The sequence below is a fragment of the Cnephaeus nilssonii genome (genome assembly GCF_951640355.1).
Source record: "Cnephaeus nilssonii genome assembly, chromosome: 4".
Taxonomy (NCBI): Eukaryota; Metazoa; Chordata; class Mammalia; order Chiroptera; family Vespertilionidae; genus Cnephaeus; species Cnephaeus nilssonii.
In genome coordinates, this window is record NC_137075.1 from 88,283,501 (window position 1) to 88,308,294 (window position 24,794).

At 41.6% G+C, this 24,794-nt stretch overlaps 1 protein-coding gene across 13 annotated transcripts in view; it reads left to right on the forward strand.

Moving 5' to 3' along the window:
• TTLL5 (tubulin tyrosine ligase like 5) overlaps nucleotides 1-24,794 on the forward strand; it is a 258,885-nt gene that overhangs the window by 16,942 nt on the left and 217,149 nt on the right. For 8 of the 13 annotated variants that reach the window (XM_079769843.1, XM_079769844.1, XM_079769845.1 and 5 more), the window contains exons 4-9: nucleotides 40-122; nucleotides 3,164-3,270; nucleotides 4,451-4,581; nucleotides 12,241-12,323; nucleotides 19,279-19,348; nucleotides 20,274-20,358. In XM_079769843.1, coding sequence (XP_079625969.1) covers nucleotides 40-122; nucleotides 3,164-3,270; nucleotides 4,451-4,581; nucleotides 12,241-12,323; nucleotides 19,279-19,348; nucleotides 20,274-20,358 — 559 coding nt within the window. Of the gene's footprint in view, nucleotides 1-39; nucleotides 123-3,163; nucleotides 3,271-4,450; nucleotides 4,582-12,240; nucleotides 12,324-12,427; nucleotides 12,447-19,278; nucleotides 19,349-20,273; nucleotides 20,359-24,794 lie in introns of those variants that run through there. The other 5 variants (XM_079769848.1, XM_079769837.1, XM_079769838.1 and 2 more) reach the window with 4 other exon arrangements.

A 24,794-nucleotide genomic window follows, 5' to 3' on the forward strand; every position in this document is an offset into this window, starting at 1 on the left:
CTTTCTGGTTACTGAACTTGATTCTATGTTTTTCTTTAGAGCGTTATCATTTGTCTTACAAGATTGTGCGAACAGACAGTCGCCTGGTACGCAGCATTCTGACAGCCCATGGATTTCATGAAGTAAGCTCATTTTGACTGCCTTACCTAATCTGTCCAGAAGCTAAAAATCCTAGCCAACTGACTGTCAGTTACTTACCCATGCCAACACTAGAAAGTACATGGGACCAATGCTTAGTGGTGATGGGAGAACTTGCATTGAATTCCAAGCAATACATGGAAGACATTTCCACAATTAAAAGCATATTATTATTATTATTATTACTAGAGGCCCGGTGCACGAAATTCGTGCATGGAGGGGGGTTGTCCCTCAGCCCAGCCTGTACCCTCTCCAATCTGGGACCCCTCGAGGGATGTCCGACTGCCCGTTTAGGCCCAATCCCACCCACCGGGATCGGGCCTAAACGGGCAGTCGGACATCCCTCTCACAACCCAGGACTGCTGGCTCCCAACTGCTTGCCTGCCTGCCTTCCTGATTGCCCCTAACCGCTTCTGCCTGCCAGCCTGATCACCCCCTAACCACTCCGCTGCCAGCCTGTTTGCCCCCAACTTCCCTCCTCTGCCGACCTGGTCACCCCTAACTGCCCTCTCCTGCAGGGTTGATCACCTCCAACTGCCCTCCCTTGCAGGCCTGGTCCTTCTCAACTGCCCTCCCTTGCAGGCCGGGTGCCTCCCAACTGCCCTCCCCTGCTGGCCATCTTGTGGTGGCCATCTTGTGTCCACATGGGGGCAGGATCTTTGACCACATGGGGGCAGCTATATTGTGTGTTGCAGTGATGATCAATCTGCATATTACTCTTTTATTAGATAGGATAGAGGCCTGGTGCATGGGTGGGGGCCAGCTGGTTTGCCCTGAAGGGTGTCCCTGATCAGGGTGGGGTTCCCTTGGGGCATGGGGTGGCCTGAGCAAGGGGCCTGTGGTGGTTTGCAGGCCGGCCACACTCCCTGGCAATGCAAGTGGAGGCCCTGGTATCTGGAATTTATTTTCCTTCTACAATTGAAACTTTGTAGCCTGGAGCGGAGCCACGCTTGGGGCTCCCTCCGAGGCCGGCAGCCATTTCTGTTGGGGTTATAATTGAAACTTTGTAGCTTAAGTGGGTGGGCCCGGCCAGGGTGTGCGGAAAGCTTTGCTTCCCCTGTTGCCAGGGGCAACCCTGGCCTGCTCTTTCAAGCTCCATTCTGCCGCCATTTCTGTTTGAATTTGTTTACCTTCTATAATTGAAACTTTGTAGCTTGAGTGGAGGCTTAGGCCTGGCAAGGGCAAGCGGAAAGCTTGGCTTCCTCTGTTACCTGGGAAACCTTGCTCTCTGTGGCTGTAGCCATCTTGGTTGGGTAAATTTTCATACTCGCTCTGATTGGATGGTGGGCGTGGCTTGTGGGTGTGTCAGAGGTATGGTCAATTTGCATATTTGTCTATTATTAGGTAGGATTTTTACTTGCTAAGTTTATAGGCTTAGGCTAGAGGCAGAGTTGCCTGTAAGGAATTGTTTGTTACTCAATTAAGGTCCTCTGATTGCAGACAACAGAAACAGACTGTTTAACTTAAACCAAAAGGGATTTGTAGGAAAAGTGTACATAAGATGGTTAGCAGAATCAGGAAAAACTGAAAAGACAGCCTTTGGAAGGAGAGAGACAGGACAGTTCCAGGGATCTAGGACAGGAAGCTTCAGGACCATCTCCTGTAGGCACCGATGTGGAAGTGACTCAGCTCCATTTGTTGTCCTTGTGCCTTTCTTCACTCAAGAACCACATTCTGGAGATAGAATGACTGGCCCAGCTTGGGTCATGGATTCACTCCTTGGGGGAGAGAGGGACAGATGATTGGCAGGTCCTTTAAAACCAAAGAGTATGTGATTCCCAAAGTAAATGGGGGAAAATTGGGATATTGACATCAAAAGGGACAGGCAAAAAGGCTGGACAGATTTCCGCTGTAGAGATTTTTGTTGTTGTTAATCCTCACCAAGGATATTTTTCCATTGATTTTTAGAGAGAGTGGAAGGGAGGGGGAGAGACAGAGAGAGAGAAACATCTGTGTGAGAGAGACACATTGATTGGTTGCCTCGCCGGTGATCGAGCCTGCAACTGAGGTACGTGCCTGTGACTGGAATTGAACCCAGGACCCTTTAGTCCAAGGGCTGGAGCTCTATGAGCCATACTGGCAAGGACCACTGTAGAGATTTTGAGACAATTGATAAAGGTATGCTTGCTAGCTCTTTATCCTAGGTTGAAGTCTGAAGTAGGCATTTTGAAGTTCTGGTACCAGTTTATATTCTGTCTTGCTGCTATTTTATCTCCAGGGCTTAATATGACACCTACCACATCATAGGCACAGAATACATAATTGTTTAATGAATGTACAAATAAATTATTATGAATGACCGAGTGAGTGGATTCTAAGTTGGTTTGCTACTATTTAAGTTTTTGCTTCTGATCAGTATTTTATATGCAGCATCTGCAAGAACAAAAGGATACTCTGAAAAGGGAGTTTTAGAGTTGGGCCCTTTTCTCATACTTTGATATGCAAAAATATTAAGAGATATTGTGGACTTCTATAGAAGGATTAATTTATTCTACTTTTAAAAAATACGTTTTTATTGATTTTTAGAGAGAGAGGAAGGGAGAGGAAGAGATAGAAACATTGATGAGAGAGAAACATCCATTGGATGCCTCTTGCACGCCTCTTACTGAGGATCAAGTCCACAACCCGGGCATGTTCCTTAACCAGGAATCGAACCAGTCACCTCTTGGTGCATGTGTTAGTGCTCAACCACTGAGCCACACCAGCAGGCTATTCTACTTTTTATGTCTGGGATTTTCCCAACTCTCCAATTCTTTAAACTTGATTATCCCCATGTTCTATGTACTTAACCTTTTGCACTCGGATGTCGAGTGTGACTCGACACGGTTAGCATTAGAATAAAGGAATCGAGAAAAAAGCAAGCGAGCGCAAAGTGTTAACTTTTGTCTTGCCAGGCTCACATCCTAACTGGGCCCCCCCATGAGTACTCTGTGGATGAAAAATCTCTTTGGCCTTTTCTGCATGGCTCTTCCTGGAGAGGGGTCATCTCTGATGTGTTTTATCTTGTCCTTTTATCTGTCCTCAGGTTCACCCAAGCAGCACTGACTATAACCTAATGTGGACAGGATCCCATCTGAAGCCCTTCTTACTTCGCACCCTCTCTGAAGCACAAAAGGTTAACCATTTTCCCAGGTAATGCTCTTGTAGCTACTTTGCTCCTTTTAAAGGCACCTGACATTTTCATAGATTTAAATATAAAAACTAAAGCTTCTAGAAGAAAACATAGGAGAAAATCTCTATGACCTTGGATTAGGTAAAGAGTTCTTAGAGATAACAATGAAAGTACAATCCATGCCCTGGCTGGGTAGCTTAGTTGGTTGGAGCATTGTTCCGTATACCAAAATGTTGCGGGTTCGATTCCTGGTCAGGGCACATAACCTAGATTGTGGGTTCAATCCCCCAGTTGGAGCACGTATGGGAGGCAACCAATCAGTGTTTCTTACATCGATGTTTCTCTTTCTTTCCTGCTCCCTTCCTCTCTTTCTAAAATCAAATAAGAAAGTGTATCCTTGGATGAGGATTAAAAAGTAATAATATAAATAAAAACCTATACACAAATGCTTATAGTGACTTTATTCATAATCTCCAAAAACTGGAAACAGCTCATGTGTCCTTCCTCTGGTGAATGGATAAATGAACTGTGGATCACCACTGAGCCATAAAACAGAATGAAATACTCATACATGCAACCACAAGGGTAAGTCTCAATTGTGTGTGTCACCTTCCGTGAAAGAAGAGTCTCAAAAGGATACACACATGATATGATTCCCTTTAACCGACTTTCTGGAAAAGGCAAAATTATAGGGACAGAAAACAGGTGGCTTTGCCAGGGCCTGGAGGTGATTGGAAGGGTTGATTGCAAGGGACTTGAGGTAACTTTTTGGGATGTTGGAATTGTCTAAATCTTGATTGTGGTGGTGGTTACATAACTTTATGTGTTTGTTTAAATTCACGGACAACATGGGGGTGGGGGCATGCGTGGGGAGGGGTTTGGGATGGGAATGAGGGGATAAGGACAAATAAGTGATACCTTAATCAATAAAGAAATAAAAAAATAATAAATTCAGAATAATACACTAAAAAAGGCAAATTTTACTGTACATAATGTATACCTTAATGACTAAACCTGACCAAAGAAATCCATTTCATGAAAATGATGAAAAAACCTTTGGGGTTGACTGTGATAGGTTTGGGATCTACTGTTCTCAGTGACTGCTCTGGAACCGTGAACATGAACTCTCCAGGGTGTGATAACACTGGATCACCTCTGAGTCGGAGTTGACTGAAATGGAAGTACTTTTATGATTTTTAGGTCATATGAACTAACCCGAAAGGACCGACTGTACAAAAACATCATTCGGATGCAGCATACGCATGGATTCAAGGCTTTCCACATCCTCCCTCAGACCTTCCTGCTGCCAGCTGAGTACGCAGAATTCTGTAGTAAGTGCTTTGACTCACTGCCCATCCCCAGGAACTGAACTTGGGGCAGAAGGACCTCATGGGTTGCCTCAAGTCAGTCACCAATCAGGATTTTTCAAATCCTTAAAAAACTTGTGTTTCTTTAGTAAAACAGCTGCAGAGATAACTTTAAAATGGTTTTTATTCTGACTGTGTACCTGTATATTCATTCTTAGATAGGCTCGTCAGTATCATTTATGTAGGACACATTGGTGTCATGTAAATGTGCTCTTGTCTTGTACACAGTCTCTTCTTCATTGACAAGAATTAGTGCACATGTAGGGATGTATGTACCTCTACATGTAAACTATATATGCATCCTCTTTGGTGTGTCTTTTCCTCTTGCCATTTAGGGAATATTCCTGTCCCCTTCATTTCTGGACTTATTTGTGTGACTTGTGTTCTTCGGGGTACCAGTCTCATGCATCTTTTGGTGTTTGGAAGTACCGGTTAGAATCACTGTTTTTCCTTGGAGTTCACACTAATTAATTGGAAACCATCCTTGGGAGCCAACTAGGAATCCAGATGGCAGCTGTGTTGCTGGTCACACTAGATAGGAGCATGGGGTTTGCATCCACGTGTCAGTGGGCTTCTTATTTCTTTTGCCTTGAAGTGAACTTACCTCCCCAGGTGTAAGCAGAGGAGTGGGCTGTTTCAGGCTTTCCTTGGCGGGGCAGAGCCTGACTCAGTGGACTTAGTGCACAGGTAAGGTGTGAGGCAGGTCTGGGAGAGTTTAAATAGTAATAACACTAATAGCTGACACTCAATGAGCATTTCCTTTCTATCAGGCCTTCTTCTAAGTGGCACCTCTACTCTGAGGAAGGTATGTTATTGTTCCCATCTTTGCAGATGGAGAGACTAAGATACAGAGAAGTAAAGGAACTTTGTGCAAATGGTGGGAATAGGATTCAGACCTAAATGTTCCATATTATTTCCTATTTCGAGTTATGTTGAGATATGTTACTACATAATAAAAGTTAAAAATTCTGTAATAAGCCAACCACAGTCTGGCTTCAGGGGCCAGGCTCTTCACCACTGTACTTTATTGCCAAAGACCCCGGGCAGTACGTACACAGTGGCCATTTCCCAGTATTGCCAATGGCAGAACTCACGTCTGTGAGGAGGATCGGATATGACAGAGGACCAGGTGTGACAGAGGAGAAACAGACAGACAGTTTTCCTCTGGATAAGTCCAAGGGAGAGCCTGTTTCTGTTTCAGGGTAGAGGAAGCATGGGGATAGGAAAAGCAAGGTCTCTCTAAACTTCCTGACTTTTGATACTTTTACCAGTTGGACTTAAGAATCTGTTCTGGTTACCCGGTGGAGTGTTCTTCCTCTGGGACTTATGTCATCAGGGACGGTCACAGGCTCCACCTTGAGGCCGCCATTCCTCTGATGGCACTATTGCTGGGACCTCAAGTTGGCAGTTCAGTGTTTGCCCACAGAGGCTCTGAAATGGGTCGGAAGTGAGTATTAATTAGATGAATGAAGTTAACTTCAATACTACAGTGCACTCAGCTGAAAATCTGCAGTCAAGAATTTTTATGTGACTTTAGCCAAGTTACTTAAACCTCTCTGTACTTTAGCTTTCTCCTCTGTAAAAAGACTGTTCCCAGTACTGACCTTATAGAGTTGTTGGGATGTTTAACTAGGTTAACACATGGAAAGCACTTGGAATGGTGCTTTATAGGTGCTCAATAAATGTTCAGTGTTACTTCCTATTTCAAGTTGTGTTGAAATATATCAATACATAATAAAAATTAAAATTTCTGTAATAAGCCAACACGATAGCTTGAAAATGCTTCAACTAACAGGTCGGCAATTTAAAATGGTTCCCAATATGAACTCCTCCTGTTGTTGGATTCTTGGTGAGAAATTAAAGTCCAGAATAATTTCCTACTAAAGACTAAAGGAATGTAAGTTGAAAATTCCCCTTCTCCTCTTTGCTGTTGCCTATTCTGCTATTCTTCCCCACCCTTTGGAGGCTGCTGAGGGCTGGGGAAGTTCATTCAGCTGATTGGGTAGAGTTAGGGTTCCTTCATCAGTTCAAGCCTGACCTGTCTTTCCTTAGAATTGGTCCTTCAGCAATTACTCAAACTTTTATGTGTTCTTCTTTTTAACAAAAGTGAATTCAAAAAGTCAGTAGAATACATAGAATTAATACAGCTGCAACCCGCAGCCACCACATTCAGCCCCAGGGCAGTTATTGCAGGCCCAAGTGTACCTCAGTCCCCCAAACAAATCACCCATTGCCATTGCCACCCAACGATCCCAGCAGGGACTCACCGAGTTTGTGGAAGAGGGAGGGCAGGGAAGATGTGGTGGCAAAGAGGAATCTCCTTGGTTTCAGTCTCGCCAGGGTGCCAGTCATTCTTTGCCAGTTGTCCAGAGTTCATGACCTCTAAACTTAAATCCACTGGGAAGAAATCCAACACCATTAGGTTAATTGTGTTGTTAAATTTATATACAAGGGACAAGCCCATCGATTTTAAAGAGACATTCCCTTTTTCATAAAGTCTGTTTCAAGTTCTCTTCTTTTCCTTTGGTGTCTACCTCGCATGTCATAACTTGGAAATTTCGTTTTCTCCATGACTCTTGTGTTCTGACCCTCCAGTGCTTACTTGAGTGTGGGCAATAGACTTCCGAGAATGAAAGGGAGGTGAACAGGCTGGCCTTTAGAAAAATAACTGCATGAAATGAATTGGAGGGAGCAGGGGGCAGAAACACAGTGGTCACTTTGAAGATTGTTGAGTAATCCAGATGGGAAGTGTAGCTAGACACAGCTAGGTGGCCAGAATGGAAAGAACAGAAGAATAAATAAGGATTGCCAACTGTCTGCTAGTAGTGAGGCAGGGTCAAAGATACCTCCAAAGGTATGAGTCTGGAAAGCTGGGAGCATCATTACGTCTTTATTCAGAGAGTGTAACCAGGAACATAAAGGAGTGTTAAAATGGGAGAGTATTAATTTTTGGACCAGGTTTGGATTTGAGGTGTCTATAGGCATCCATGTCATGATGTTTGGCAGCAGTCATAAAGGCAGTTTTTAGTTTGCCAGTGATATAGATTCTGGAATTTGCAGGTATGGAGGTGGATGTGATTACCAAGGGAGGGAAAAATAATGAGAAGTCACACCACAGAAAAATCAGAGGGGAAAGAGAGCTCAAAGATACGAACCATGGATTGACGTCCCAGAGAAGGCAGGAGAGGGTTAAATCAAGAGCCCCTGTGGAAGGGTGAGCTTTAGGAAGGAGGTGGGCATGTCTCTCCTCTAAAACAAGGAAAGGAAGAAGGCCAAGTGATGACCCAGATAAGATTTTAGATAGAAAAGCAGGTGAGTGGGTTTATGAAACAAATTCCCAGCCGTCTTGGGGTGTAGGGTGATGAGGACACATGCAAGAATGAAGGACCTATGGATGGGTTTGGGTGTTTGAGAGGGACAGGAAAGTATGAAAATAGCTTGTGTAGGGCCTTTGAAAGAGAACTGATAAGGAACGGGCATGAAGATTGCCTAAAGACACTGAGATATCAGCCAAGGTGGATCTCATGAATTTATGGCTTTTGTTCTAATAAGAGAAAACCTTAAACCCATCTCTGTAGAGATCTAGCCCAGAGACCAACCATTACCTCAAGAGATGTGAAAGCCTGGATATTGCCAGTAATTAGAGTGTGAGGATTGTAATAGGTGCACTGTTCTAGACTCCGGGTGCACTGTTGCTCGTTGCAGTATGTAGTAGAATTGGAGGGCTGTGACCTTGAAGAACCTAGGAATCTCTTGGCAACTCCAGCCACATGTGGCCCAGTGGACAGCTTTCTCGGCCGGAAGAAGGAAACAAGAAAGATAGGGTGGCACCAATGTCAGAAAAGCAAAACTTCTCTCCCAAACCCCAACAGATTTCTGTTTACTTCTAATTGATCAGAATTGTGTCCTGTGGTCACCTTCAGTTGCAAGAGAGGCTGAGAAATAATTCTAAGGAATGAGCAAAATTTTGACTTCTGCTCATTAATTGCAGTTAGCTAGATTTTAAAGCAATCAGTAAATTTATAGAATCATAATATTAGCATTGTAAGACAACTTAGCAAATCAGACTAACCCCCCTCATTTTGAAGATGAGACTGGACAGTTAATTTATTTTTAAATTTTTATTTTTTCAATTACAGTTTACATTCAATATTACTTAGTATTAATTTCAGGTGTACCACATAGTGGTTAGACAGTCATATACTTGACAAAGTGTTCACTCCGATATTCCCAGTACCCACCTGGCCCGCTACATAGTTACTACAGTAGTATTGACTGTATTCCCTTTGCTGTGCTTTACATCTCCGTGACTGTTTTGTAACTACCAATTTGTATTTAATCCCTTCACCTTTTCTACCCAGTCCCCAAACGCCCTTCCCTCTGGCAACCATCAGTCTTTTCTCTGTATCCATGAGGGACTGGATGGTTTAAGCAAAGTGCCCATGGTGTAAAAGCCAGAATTCGAATCCAGATCTTTCTACCCCTGGTCCAGAGCCTTTTCCATTAGACTGCACAGGCTGCCACTGTAGGACCTGGGAGACACTAGAAGGATCGCAGACCCTGTCTAGTACGTCCTCATCCTGAGAGGCTGATAAGCGTTGCAACCTGCGTTTGCCTCTCATTTTTCTTGCTTCGTAACCACATTTTTAGAACCTAGAAAAAACTCAATCTTTGTTTCTGAAATATAACACATTAAGGATAAAAGCCTAACGTGAAAGACAAATCTTTGGTATTTAGAATTTCAACAATGTGATAAAAGTGAAGCACCGAAAAAGCAAAAACTTCTGATAAGGCTAGTTCACAAAATAAGATTTATTACAGTGTTAGGTGCAAAAATTGCATTTAGCTAGATTTTCCCTTTTGTGAAAACGAGCGTTTCATAAATGTACTTGCCACTGCAGAGGGCACTGTCCCCAGACAGTTTTGGCTGCTTCCTTAGGCATTCCTGTGGCTCCCTGCCCTTGGTCTTGATGACTCAGACTCAGAGTGTGTCTGTACTAGTCATTACTTGATCGATGTCTGCCTTTCCTACTAGTCTAATCTCGGTGAGGGCAAGCCTGTCTTTGTCACTACTGCATATATCGATCTATCACCTAGCAAACTGACACGGATTGGGTACTTAGAAGTATTGAATGAATGAAGGTTAGAAAATTTTGTAATTTTTGTTTTCTTTTACTATTAATAATTCTGTGCTCAACTCATTGCCTCCTTAGGATCTGGGGAGAATGGCAAAATGGAAAAAAAATAAACAAACTGTATACACATACCCATATACAGTGGCTTTATTTTATAGAGGCTTAATTTGTCTTATATAACTACTAGAGGCCCAGTACACAAATTCGTGCATGGGTGGGGTTCCTCGGCCTGGCCGGCGATTGGGGCCGATTGGGGCCATCTTGCCCAGTCCTGATGGGGGCCGGAGGCCAGGGAGAGGTTGACGGGCCACGGGAGGTTGGCTGTGGGAGCGCACTGACAACCACGGGGCAGCTTCTGCATTGAGAGTCTGCCCCCTGGTGGTCAGTGCATGTCATAGTGACGGGTCGACCAGTCGTTCTGTCACTTACACTTTTATATATATAGATAAATAAGTTATCTATAGTAGGACTTTACTAGTAAAGTTATGTAAATTATATATTTTGAAAGGGAGTATATTCCCATGGTACAAAAAAAATTACAAACAATAACGAAAAGCCTTCTTTTTCTTTTTTCCTCAGACATCCACCTCTCCTCCCCAGAGGTGATCAGTGTTCCTTGTTTTACACATGTTCTCCTAGAGATAATCTGTGTGTTTGTAGCATATAGCTTGAGTGTGTATGTGTACAGATGGGAGCATGCAATATCCATTGCCCTGCACTTTCTTTCCTTTTAGTCACTGAACAGCCTATCTTTGAGATCATACCCTGTCTGTTCATTAATAACATTCTCATTTTGTGTGTGTGCTTAATATTCCATTATATAGATCAGGTGTCTGTAAACTATAGCCCTTGAATTAAGTCTGGTCTTCTGCCTGTTTTTATATATCTCATGAGCTATAAAAGGTTTTTATGTTTTTAAATGGTTGAAACAAAAGAGAATAACATTTTATGGCATTTGGAAATCATATGGAATTCAGTGTCCATAAATAAAGTTTTATTGGAACATAGCCTGCCCCTTTCTTTGTGTATGATTTATGGCTGCTTTTGAGGTACAGTGGCAGAAGTGAACAGTTGCAACAGAGATGGCATGGTCTGCAAAGCCTAAATTGTTTATTATCTGTTTTTTTTTTAAATAGTTTCTTACTTATTTTTAAAATATTTTTTTATTTATTTCAGAGAGGAAGGGAGGAAGAGAGAGAAATAGAAACATCAATGATGAGAGAATATCATTGATTGACTGCCTCCTGCATGCTCCATACTGGGATCAAGCCTGCAACCCAGCCATATTCCCTGACCTGGAATCGAACCGTGACTTCCTGGTTCATAGGTCGACGCTCAACCACTGAGGCATGCTGGCAGGGATATTATCTGTTTTTTTCCAAAAAAGTTTGCTGGTCTCTCAAATAGATGCAGTATAGTGTACTTAATTAATTGATGGACATCTTTTGCTACTATACTGCAACACTTCATACATTCATACATACATTTCACATGTGTGAGTAGAACTAGCGGACATATTTCTAGAAGTGGAATTGCTCATAGTGTTGTAAATTCTGTGTGGCACATTCCATTTTTCCTAATTCAATTAGGTTGCATCAAGGGAAAGGCAGGGGGAGATGGGGGAGAGTGGATAAGGAGACCTACTTTTTCTCCTCCTGGTGAAATGGTTTGTCAAGTGCCTGTTGGAGGCCTTGAAAAGATAGTTTAGCTCATAACAAAGGGAGAATTCGTTGTTCCTACTTTTCTCTGGTGTCTTTTGACTTCTAAGCAGAGCCATCTGCAAGCCTCGGTGTCTGTTGTTTGGTTTCTCTTCCCACGATCCAGAGATGTTTAAGGTGTAAGCCTGAACCTAAGAAAGGAACAAGAGTAAACTGTACCTTTTACTCACTTGTAAATTTGTGTTTTTCCTTTCCACTTGCACATGGTTTGATTTTAGGTGACTTTTTTTTTTTTTTTACAAGCTCGGTAAAATTGCTTAAGGAAAGTGATCATATTATGATATCTAGCATTGACACTGCCGTTGTCTGCACTGTTAGCCTCTGGAGGTCCCTTAGTTAAGGGAAGAAATAATCGCAAAGATTTATGAAGGTTGTTTGTGACAGTAATAGACTATAATCCAGTTATTTGCCTTATTTTGTTTCATCCTTTCATTCAAGAGGGGAAATGGTGAACAAAATATATTATGTAGTATTTGCTATAATTTTGCTGTCTCCTTCTTCTCTCTTTCTCGTCCTCCCTCTTGTTTTCTTCCTTTCTATTCCCCCCTCTCCCCCCTCTCTCTTTTGGTCTCTGTCTCTGTCCTTGTTTAATTTTTAAGACTAGTCCAAAAATACAGGTTATTTTAGCTGCTGCCTTCCACTTAGAAATTTGGAAAATTCTTTGGGTACCTGAGTAGATAACCATTGTTGAAATTTAAGTTGATAATCTCATGTCCCTTCTTTCTCTTTGTTTCTCTCTCCCACTTTTTATCTCCCAATATTTTGAGCAGATTGCTATTCAAAGGATCGGGGACCTTGGATAGTAAAACCAGTGGCCTCTTCTAGGGGGCGGGGCGTCTACCTGATCAACAATGTAAGTATTCAGCACAACCCCTCTGCATTCTGTTTTTCCCTGTTGCACCCTTTGTCCTAGCTACTAATATGGTTCCTTTTCATTAAGAGCAGGTGTTCCCTTTGGAAATCTGCGTTCAGAACTGTAAGTTGAGGGTGGGTATGAGGTGTCTATTGGCAGTAACTTCCCATAACAATAGTTACTCTATGGCTGAAAAGTTACTTGATCCAATTTTGGGGGAGGGCAGCCTTTGGTGTGAGCAGAAAAGAGGTACCTTTTCTGCTTTCAGGATACTGTCATGTGGATTCCTCAGCACTAAGTATTAATTAGTAGCATAAACATTTAGTTTTTATTGAGCACAACTGTGGTATCTTGCCCTCAAGGTCTTTAAGGAAATTTACCCAAATCAGTATGGCATCCTTGTTGCACTTCCCTCCCTTCCTCCCAACCTCCTCCTCCTCTTCCTCCTCATCCTCTTATTTTTCAAAATTCATTAGTATCTTGATTCTTTGCAAAATCCTCATTAAAAGTTGTTTTTAAGTTAAAGGCAGAGTAAATAAAATAAAATTCCAACCACAGTTTCGCTCCCTAGATTTACAATAGTAGTTAGTAACCTAATATAATTGGATTATGTTTCTTCTTTTCTCAGCTTTGCATTTTGTTTGTTAATTCCCAGTTTGATATTTACTGTTCTCATATCACCTCCTACCCTCCCTTCCACTTTCTACTTCTAAGTTTGATTACTCTTTATTATTTTTAAGGTTTTTAACATTTACATTTTCCTCAGTAACTATGATTCAGTTTCTCTGCTTTATAAGTTCGATACAAATTTTAAACTCAATAGAAACTTTACAGCATGGAATTCTGAAATTTAACTAGTATTTTAGTCTGGGTCTTTGTTAATTCTTCTTCCTGGATGTTTGGTCAATCTTTTTCATATAGAAACTAGTATTATTCCTTGTTCAGAGAAAACTATCCCCCCTCCTCTCCCCCCCCTTTTTTTGTGTGTCTTTGTTTCTACTTCTAGAATTCCTTTTTGAGGCAGTCTGGGTCTTTCCTTCGCGTCAGCTTTTCTCTCATTTTAAATTCTGATTTTCCACTCTATCTTCTGGATCACCAGTTGGAGTTTTATCCATTTATTTATCTCATTTACTGTATTTCTATATTGGCTATAATAGTTTGCAAAAACTCTTATTTTAGGACTTGCTTTCTTGTTAACAGCTGTTGTTGCTTAGTGCCATTTGTCTTTCTGAAGATAGCAGTTGAAAGTTTTTTAAAGTTGTCTTCTGTTGTGTGAATTTTCTTGGGGATTGTCTTATTTTCTCCCTGTTGGTTTTTCTCAATTTCAGTAACCTTAGGTGTGTTGACTCACATTTATGAATGGAAGACGAGACTGACTGAAATTGACAGCAGGCCTGAGTTTCCCCTACTGTTGTGTAGGACCGATTCCCTGGTAGCTTCTGCCTGGACAGGATGTTGGAGCGTTGGGCAAAGCGTGTTGACTGTCAAGCTGCATCTTAGGTGGACATGAGTGAGGAGCATGCCTCTCTTCCTTCCCCCCCCCTGCTCCAAAGTAGGGCAGCCTTATTTTGAAGGTACAGGGAGATTTGAGTCAGTAGCAGATAGCAGGGCCTCGGGTGCCACTCTTTCAGATCCCTGCACTCGTACAGCTGTCTTCCCCAGAGGACACCGCTTGTTTCCCGAGGGCAATGCTGTGGGTGTTGGAGAAGGCCCACTGGCCTCTGTTCCAAATGCTGCGTGTTAGGGACCTGCCCGGCTCTTGTTCCTGGCCCACTCCTGCTCCTGCTTGTGCACTACCAGCTTGGACCTTCTCCCAGCCTCCTTGGGAAGATCACGCTCAGCTCTGAAATCCTGGGCAGGGGCATCCTCTGCTCTGTTTTCTCAGCCTGATCCTGTCTGCTTTCTGTCTTTCAAGATCTCCTTAAACTTTTGGTCTGTTGTTGGTCCTTGAACCAATTTCAAGTCTTGTTATCAGTTCATTCTTTTAGAAAGTATCTTCTTTGTCCTTCCAGTGGGACTCTGGAAGGGAAGAGAGGGAGGAAGATATGTTGTATGTGGGGTCAGTGCTCCATCTTAAACCTCCCCATTCTCTTTCACATGATCTGAGCTATTTCTGTACATACAGAAACTAACTTTCTGAGGGTCTTTCACATTGGGAAATCCATTCAGTCTGGACTAACAACTCTATTATAAACACTGCAGACATGTAGGATCTGGTCTGATACAGCAGCTATTGCAGCCCCAGGCCCAGGCTGCCAATCCTGTTACCTGGCCCTGAATCACTCCAGAAGCTTTTGCTCTGTGTCTCCTGTGACAGAGGCCCTGGTCAGATGCTTTGGATGGCTCTTTTCTTGTCTCTGTTCTGACCTTGGTGTGAGGGCTCCTGCCTAATAGCTTTTCCTTCAGCTTTGTGCCAGGAACTCCAGTGTTATTTGAATCTCATAGACAGCACTAGCTTGGGTTTGGGTTTGAGTTTTAGCTGCCAAATGGAATTGCTATTGAAAGTCAGCGGTGGTATAAGTTTGCTTTTTATTTTCTTAGACATGAGTCAAGGAGAATAGGATCTATTCCCAGCTCATCTGGGACTTTTTTCTCTTGGAATGCTCTTTTGCCCTGGTGATTTGTTATTTTAAAACCAACATCATAAAGAAAAGAAGAGTTAAACTTTCCTTATGGGGCTGAGAGCCCCGCGCCCTGACTCTTCTTTGGATGCTGAGTCTCATAAAGGGGTGACAGGTCTGTAGAGAATGCACTTGGCAGGCTCTCCTCCCTCCCACCTCTCCCTGGGCTGGATCCCTGGAGACCCCCTGCACAGATCAAAGTACTTGGCTGGACCCGTGGCCCCCTCCTCCTCAGAGAAGCTTTGGAATGAGTCTGATTCTTTGAGGTATTTGGTGGAGGTGCCAGACAGAAGCCTGGGAAGATGCCAGCAGGCACCAGGGGAGCTGGCAACATGTGGACATAATGGGAAAATATTCCCATTTCACTCCAAAACTGGAAATTTATCACCTTTTACCCAGACCTAAGAACCATGTAGTTAATACTCTTCTCTCTCTCCTTTACACACAAGGCCTAACCATCCCCTCTTTTCCATACCTGGATCCTTTCCCATGGAATATGTGACCCATTAGCCAACTGGATGAAGTAACTATTTCCAAGGCTGCTGCCTGCTTTCCTTTTAGGTTTCAGGGAGGAGGGAGTGCTCCAGCGGAGGGTCTGTGAGCAGCACTAATGAGAGTGGGTGAGGGATGTTGTGGGGGCCTGAGTAAGGTGTGAGGGCCAAATGAAAACATCATTCCCTGTCTTCCTGCTGGGCTGAGAGGGCCTCTTATTTAACATTCCCAATAATAGTCTTAACCTTTTGGAAAATATCTGCAAATAGCAACTTTTACCATTACAAGAACAGGATAAAGGACAGACAAAACATTACTTTTATGCACTAATGGAGAGAGAAGTGCGAGCTCCTACAGATGGAAGCATCTCAGCTGATTGGCTAACACAGTCTCTTAATAATGTGCTCTTTAACTCTGGAAACACATCATAAAGGAACAGAGTTGTTTTTGATCCAGCTCCTTCAGTAACTGTGACTAAATGCCATATTTTCCCAATTTAGTATATTCAGATCGAGGAGGGGAAAGATCTGGTGTTTCCTGATTAGGGTATGAATTTGATTATAGAAGTCAGATTTAGTCATCCTTGTCTCACACATTATCCACGGTAAATGCAATATGAATATTTCCCTGAGGTTTTAAAGCATCAGAAGTGTATTTAGGTCACTCTAGTCACTTGTATACTTGAGAATATAATTCTGCACAACTCTCTTGTTTCTGTTTGTTTATATGTTAGTATCTTATGTGCTCTTTATTTTTTCTCATTGTTCAGCAAATATGTAGGGAGTGCCTGTGGTGTGCCAGATGCTTATACTCCTTAAAACCTTTTGAGAAATAGGGACTCTTCCTCTGATTCTTATGGATCTTCATTGTAACTCTGCACTGCTCTGAGTAGAATGGCTTGTCGCATGCTGTGATGAATGCTGTTGAGTTATGGAACTTAGTAAATAGAACCACATAGATACTATTGAGTTTGCAGCAGTAACAGCAACCAGATTTCGTGAGCATTTAATATGTGTCTACCACTGTGCCTTTCAAATATAATCTCATTTAGTTTTTATAAGAACCCTATGATGTAATTACTATTATTTCCTTAGTAAGTAGTAGGGTCAAAATTGTAACTCAGATCTAGCAAATTCTAGAGGATACATTCTTAACCAGTGTACCGTTCTACCTTACAATGACCTAACAGATACCATGAGCTTTAATCTTAAAGTCCAGTTAGAAAAATAGATGTTTCCAGCTTCCCCAACAATTCACATTCTTGCTTTCACATACTTTGGAGGGCAGTTTGAGCTTGGAATTAAAATCATTTAAAGTGAGTTAATTGTGGATTGAGGAAAAGGTTTGAAGATATGACAAAACTTTCATTAGTTGCTTATTAGTATACTAGAGGCCCGGTGCACGAATTTGTGCATGGGTGGGGTCTGGTGGCCGGCCCCAATGGGGGCCATCGGGCCTGGCAGTGTGGGGGGGGGGGGCTGTGGGTGGTTGGCTGGCTGGCCCCGCCCCTGATCAGGGTGGGGGGCACATTGGGGGTGGGGCTGGCCAGGGGGAGGGGCCTCAGGAGGTTGCAGGGGGCCAATCGGGCCCGGATCGGGCTGGTTGGTTGCTGCAGTGTGCACCATAGCGACCGATCGTTCTGCCATTTCGGTTGCTGGGCTTTTATGTATATATAGATAATAGTATACAAGGAAACTATACCCAAACCATTCTTTTCTTCTCTGAGCTTACAATTTGATTCCTAATGCAGATAAAAATGAGAGCTACAGACCATTGAACAAATAATGTAAGAGATTATGTTATACATAACTCAAAGGATAAATATGTATTATGAAGCAGGAAAGAGAGGAAATGGCCATGGACGTTAGATGTGTCATGGAGTGAAGACCTTTGCCAGCGTATTCTCTGGTTCGCAGGAAAGTTGAGTGCTCAGACATCTATTGTAGCCTGCAGGTGTTACTCACTTGGAAGAGAGCTGCAATTGTTTAGTTTTGGAACAGCCTGCAGCTTGCTGCTTTGTACTGTGATTGTATCAATTCTTACTAAGCTACTGAGATAGTACTTGTGAGAAACGGATCCAGAATGTAAGGGAGTTGGGAAATGGTGTGGGTGACTGAGTCCCTGAGGATGAATCAGCACTGTTGCCTAGTGTCCATATGATACATAGGCTGGGAAAGTTGTGTTCTGAGCTTGAGATAGCAGCAGTGGGAAGCAAGAGGGGAATCTCATCATCCTGATGGGTTGCTCATCGTGGCTGTATAATGTGTCACAAAACTATCTCTACTTTATAATAACTATAGTATTTGGGATAGAAAATGCATTATTATAAAGACAAACTTTTGAATTTGGGGGACAATTATTTTTAGTTCAGAACTTTGGGGAAAGGTGTGAATAGTTCTTAGGAGTTAAGCCTCTGAGGCAGACCTCCTGGGTTCAAATGCTTCTCCTGATCACTTAGCTGTATGACTTTGAGCAGGTTCATAACTCTCTGACTCCTCATCTCTAATATTTGGGTGGTGATATACCTACCTCATGGACTTAGGTGAGGATTAAACGAAATAATACTTGTGAAGAATTAGAACAACACATAGTAAATGTTCAATACATTTATTAAAATTTCATATTTTGCTGCAGATGTTAATAGTTATTTCTGTTGCTGCCGCTGTAGCTACTATCATAATCGCAGTTATTACTATTGTCACTTTCCTTTAGACTTCTTTGTCCTATAAGTATTGTGGTGACTTCCAGCTGACTTCTGTCTTAATCTAATTTCACATAGAGTTGTTTTATTCCAGATATTTTAATCTTACCATTTTCTTAATCAAGACTCCACAATCATCTCCTGTTTCCCACCATGTTCAACCTAAATTCACCTTGCCAGAGGTCCAGATCCCTTTGCCAGTGGGGTCCCTTCCTCCTAACTGTCTGACTGTCTTTCATTACTGTCTCCGTTGTGCGGGGCTTAGTGCATGCCGTCTTCCCGTGATGGTCTCCTATCCCTTCCACTAGTGCTTGATAGCTCTCAGCACTCACTTCCACACCTCCTCTTTCAGGACAAGCCTTCCCTGACTCGTCCCACTTCACTGCTCTTCCACTTTGCAGCCTCATATCTTCCACTTGCAGATACGCTCCTTTGTGTTCTTTTAAGTTATCTGTTTTGCTGTCCCTCTACCTAAATTTAAACTCTTTGGGAGTAGGGAGTAGGCTCTGAGGGCAGGGATTATCTGTTTGCTTCATCACAGTATTCCCCAGTGCCTTATATACTATCCAGCAATACTCATAATTACTTACTGTAAAAACAACTCTTACTGAAAAAGATTTTAAACATCTAGTTCCATCTTGACATATAGTGAGTGATACAGCAAGTACCATTGAGGGAGTCAATGAAACATCCATCCCGTTTCACAGGGGGAAGATCTGTAAATTCTCTTAAGCAACTTGATGAAAGCTTTCATCTAAGAACAATGGTAGCATTTAAAAATTTGCATCATACTTTATGTTTGGAAGAAAGCAAGGTTTTATTTTTAAGTAGCTTTTATTTTCTTGGCCTGTAACTATTTAATATCATGTATAGAAATCTCTAAAGCTGTTTAGACTTGATTTATTATCTGAGAGATGATGTATAAATTTATTTCCCCCCATTGTAATTGGAAACCTACAGTGTTTATGGAAGTGGTGTGTTATGTGGCCAATTGAATGTATGGGTAGCTTGGAAGAAAACTTTTCTTAGAGTTTTAGTTTTCTACATTATCATTTCTCAAAGGTTAAGAACTTAGTTCCCATACTGTAAGCTAGGGTTCCTTTGCATTTCTGTCCTTTCATTCTTTCTCTTTACTCAATAGCCAAACCAGATTTCCCTGGAAGAGAACATCCTGGTCTCCCGTTACATTAACAACCCCCTGCTCATAGATGGTGAGTTGTGGTTAGGCCCTTGCCTGGATTGGGTTAGATCTTGTTAATTTTTAAAATTTATTATTTATTTACTGGAGGCCCAGTGCACAAATTCGTGCACCGGTGGGGTCCCTCAGCCTGGCCTGTGGAGATTGGGCCAAAACCATCTCTCTGACATCCCCCAAGGGGTCCTGGATTGCAAGAGGGTGGCTCTTGGGTGACGCACCCCAGAATTGGGCTCCCTCCTCTCTGGTTCCAGGTGCATCACCCGAAAACTGCGGCTGCCAAGTCACCACAGCTCAGCAGCTCCTGCATTGAGCGTTTGCCCCCTGCTGGTCATTGCACGTCATAGCTACCTGTCGGACGGTCGCTTAGACTTTTATATATATAGATTAGGTTTATTGGGGTGACATTGGTTAATAAAATTATATAGGTTTCAGGTGTACAATTCTATAATACATCATCTGTATATTGTATTGTATGTTCATCACCCCAAGTCAAGTCTCTTTCCAGCACCATTTATCAACCCTACACCCTCTTCTATTCCCCCTCCCACCCCTTTTCCTCTGGCAATCCTAGTAAGTCTTTATTAAGCTAATATGAAATTCTTGACAACTATGGCTTTAGAGGCTGGTTCCTTACCTACCTTATGGAATTATTTCAAAGATGAAATGAGATAGTAAAAAAGAAAGTGCTTTATAGGTGCTATAATAACAAATATATATGAGAACTGTACAATATACATGTATAAAATCTCTCTCATATATATGTACAAAATGTGTAATTATTATTTATCCTCAAAAGGCAAGGGGTATGGACAGTGTATATTCTGTGGGGACAGGAGGGCTATTCGTTTTTTCATGTTTCTTTGTTACATTGTCCTGTTTATTCTATAACAAAACAAATGAACTTAGTTTTTCCTGTGAATTCAATTTTTTTTTTTTAGATTTCAAGTTTGATGTGCGCCTCTATGTGCTTGTGACTTCCTATGATCCTCTTGTCATCTATCTCTATGAGGAAGGATTGGCTAGGTAAGAGACATGTGGAGGGAGGGTGTTTATTAGAGTGGACCGATTAAGGGGTATATTAAGATCAATTTTTTTTCTGTTACGTTCAACTCAGAAAAATAGTGTGTACCCAGATAGTCTTCAGGCTACTTTACATATGCACATGTATGAGCAGTTATGCGTATGTAAGCACACATCTTTCCTAGCAGTGATCCAGGATCACATCCTGTTTTCATGCAATGGCAGTTGTTCTGAAGACCTAGGGTATTAAGATAATTTGTCACCTAGCTGGTTTGGCTCAGTGGATAGAACATCGGCCCTTGGACTGAAGGGTCCTGCCTGGGTTTGATTCCGAACAAGGACACGGACCTCATTTGCAGGCTCAATCCCGGCTCTGGGTAGGGTGTGTACAGGAGGCAAACAATTGATATGTCTTCTCACATTGATGTTTCTCTCTCTGTCTCTCCCCGTCCTTTCCACTCCCTCTAAAAATCAATGGAACAATATCCTCGGGTGAGGATTAATAAAATAGAACAAAAAGGATAATTTGTCGTTGTTCTTCAGAATTGATCTAAAAAGAATTAAAAGTCCCAAATTTTTATATGTATCGTGTCCCAGACACTTACTTTAATGCTCACAATAACCTTACAGTTGATGCATTTTTGCAGTTGAGGAAACTGAGGGTTAGAGAGGTAAGGGAACTTGAAGTCACTTTTCTGAGGTATCCCAGCGGGTTGGCAGTGGAGCAGGAGTTTGGATTCCTGGATCTGATTCCAGAGCTCAAGGCCTCTTGTATTTAGGAGGTATTAGCTGCTTTTTTTTTTTTCCACCTGCAAGTAATATACTTTACAGTGGTTGTATTATTTTGTTTTTCTTGTGGTCTTTTTTAGGTTTTATGGTAATGTGACTTATAAAATTAAGTTCAAATTATAATACTTGGAAGTTTTGTTTTTCATAACCAGATAATTTTAGAGGTGACAGTATTTTCATAGACCCTTTAAATTGTTTAAAATAAGCATATAACTTTGCTTATGTTCTTCCCCCAACATATATAGGGGTGGGCAAAAGTAGGTTTACAGTTGATTTTATGGAAAATAATAAATAATGATACAAGAATAAACTGTTTCATGTAATCACAACTGTAAACCCCCTTTTGCCCCACTGTGTGTGAATGTGTGTATATATATATTTTTTTATCAACTAGCTTTCCCTGAAATTCCTTTTATGCATTGGCCTTATATAACAGCAGTTTAGCAGGTAGTTTGCAATCTGTGAGCAGTCATGGCAAGCTATAAAGTTGGTCTGTATGTGTTTTTTATTTTAGAAAATGTACTTGGAAGATGGGAAATATAATGGTTAAAAGAAGCCTACCTATTGAAGTATTATAGTACTCTGACAACTGTTATTTTAAAATGGTGTTTTAATTATTTCATATACTCAAATTTTTTTGATGTATCCTGTGACTCCAGTCTGAGGGTGATTTCGGCTGGGTGAGCCGTTTCTTCCCTTCACCTCTAGGTGGCAGTGACAGCATTTATATGCCCTGTCATATTTTTAACTAGATTTATATGTTTGAGCCCTAGGAACTTGGAGGCTCAAGAAGCTCCCTAGCTCTGGCCTCTTGTTCCTTGAAAATTGTCCACTGTACTTTTTCAAAAGGAGTCTGGAAGCTTTGGCTAGAAATGAATGTAAAAGATTTATTCAAGGATCTTAGAGTTTGCAAACTGGGAACACAACTAGACAAAAAACCCAGAAATGTTCCAAAGAAGAAAGAAAAGTTAAGAGTTCTTACAGTAAAAAGTACACTTTTGAGAATTTTCAGTCCTGCATTCTTAGCCCTAGGATTGGTCCAGGATGCTTATCTTTCAGATGTCAGATGGCCTGGATGATAGATGCCAGGTGGTCTGGAAGGTGGAACCCAGGAGGTCTGGTCACATGCTATGGTCTGGTTAATGGATGCCAGGTGGTCTACATGAGCTGTTCAGGGGAATAATCAAAGGGTTATCTGGAGGTCCAGTGTGTATGTCCAGACATATATGCAGGCATTCATACAAGACTGGAAAGTTAAAAAATTTTTAATTTCCAGGGCTAGTTAGAATAAGAATAGAATCTTTCCTCATGCCCCAACCTTCATAATGTTAATAATTTTAACAGCTTGGTTAAAGTGACTCCATTTTATATATTCCCTATCTTCACTCTTTCCTCAAAATTGAGGAGGGGAAAACTACTATAACATTTCTCAGTTTTCAGGTAGAGGGTTGAACCAGGTCCTTGATCACATACTACTAGCTCTAATCAGATTAATAGGAAAGAAGTTGTCTGTAGTGTTTGTAGACACATGTGCTGTCATTCTTTGAAATATAGGTGTAAAAGCCAATTCCCCGTATTATCTAGAAAAAAGGAAGATAAAGTATACCTCTTAATTCTACTCAGATATATAAGGTGCTGAGCATTTCAGTTTTATAATTTTAGATATCTGAGCTTTCTCTCTTTTGTATCATGAGCTTTTTTCTCCTCTTCCCTCCACTCATCCTCATCCCAGCTTGTCTCCTCTTCCCTTCCCAGAGTGATTCCGTCCTGCCACAAGTTGGACTTCTTGCATAGGGAAAAAACCTCAAGGTTACACTCACTATTTCTCAAGAATACCATACCACCTGGCCGGCGTGGCTCAGTGGTTGAGTGTCAACCTATGAACCAGAAGGTCACGGTTTGATTCCCAGTCAGAGCACATGCCCGGGTTGTGGGCTCAGTCCCCAGTGTGGGGCAAGCAGGAGGCAGCTGATCAGTGATTCTCTCTCATCATTGATGTTTCTATTTCTCCCTCTCCCTTTCTCTCTGAAATCAATAAAAAAATATTTTTAAAAAAGAAAAGATCATACTAACATGTTTTGCATATTATTTGAAAGACATTTCACTCACAATATTAATAGCCCTCTCTATTGGTAAAATTTGGCATAGTTTTAAGACCTCAATGGTTCAGACACAGATTGAGAGCAATACCAATATTTATTACAGATATGCAAGTGTTTTGGCTACCCGGTATGTTCCAGAATCAGAATCCACTGAACTGAGTAACTTTTCTTGCCTTCAGTGGAAACTGAGTATGTATATAGGAATGGGCAAAGGTAGGTTTACAGTTGTGAGTACGCAAAACAGAGTTTATTCTTGTGTTATTATTTATTAATTGTTGTATTTTTTATTTGTATTACAACTGTTAACCAACTTTTGACCACCCCTATATATTTTTAAATGCATGCTTTTTCTTAGAGTAATTTAGAGAACAGTTTTTCTAAAAACTCGGGTCAAATTGAACCAAGAAATGGGAATTTTCAGGGCTTTGTCTCAGTTTACCTAAAAGTATAGGTGAATATAAAAGCTTTACAAAAGGACAGTACATGATCACAGGCTATTAGCTAGAGTCCTTCGAGGGCACATTGCTCTGCACAATAACTTCCATGTGCCTGTGTTCCTGTGTCTTAACTCACTGTATATCTTGGCATTCATCTGCTTCTCTTTAATCCTCAGGATCTGCTGGAGTGTGTCATTACATTCAGCAATAGTCTATAGCATCTCCAGATCTGTAGCCTCTAGTAAATCTTGGCTCACGTGTATTTTATGTAGACATTACTAAAGACAATCAGTTTCGGATGAGATCACTAAGCCATTTTACTTTGAGGTTCACCAAGGAAAACCATAATCTTCTCTAAAGAAACAAAATTGGCAACAGATATATTTGGTTTTCTTCTTTACAAAAGAATGGCCTTATCCCATATCACCTCGTTGGGACTCAAATTAAAGCTTAGGTGACAGAAAGATTAAGTTCATTTCTTAAGTCTGTAAAATAAGTAGTTTCTGTAAGTTTACCTTCTTAAACTTACTGAAGAAAAAGAGCCTTAATAGTTTGTTTCTGTATTAATAATTTTAGTTGTTCTAGTTGTCTTACTAACATAGGAAGCAAGAAAACTCATTGTTTTTTATACGTGGGCAAAATGTTGAGGCAGCTAAAAAAAATCATCTTTCTGGCATCTGGGTCTGGCATTTTCCCCTGGAGGCCCGCCCTGCTTTTGAGTTGCACGTGATTGTTGCTGCTTTGCACCAGCAGGGGACACTCGCCTTCCAGAGAGGGTGGCCTTCTCCACCAAAATGGTGTAGATTCTTTTTCCTGTCGGAGGTGGAAACCAAAAAGACTTTGTCCTGGATTTTACAGTTTTAGGTGGATCCAATATGTGGTCTAAAAGATTTGAGACAGAGCCAATAGCTAAATTTTCACTGAAACAGGAAAAAAAAAATTAAAACAATTAAGTTGAAAACGAAATGTGTTGTCAGAGACCCACAGATAGGTAGTTCTAGCAGCTGGGTGAAATGAAGGTGCCCTCTCCAGGAACGGAGAGAGCCACTCGTGCTATGGGGGTGGGAGGAGAGGACCCTGAGAACGTCCCATGGGGACTGCCTCAGCCATA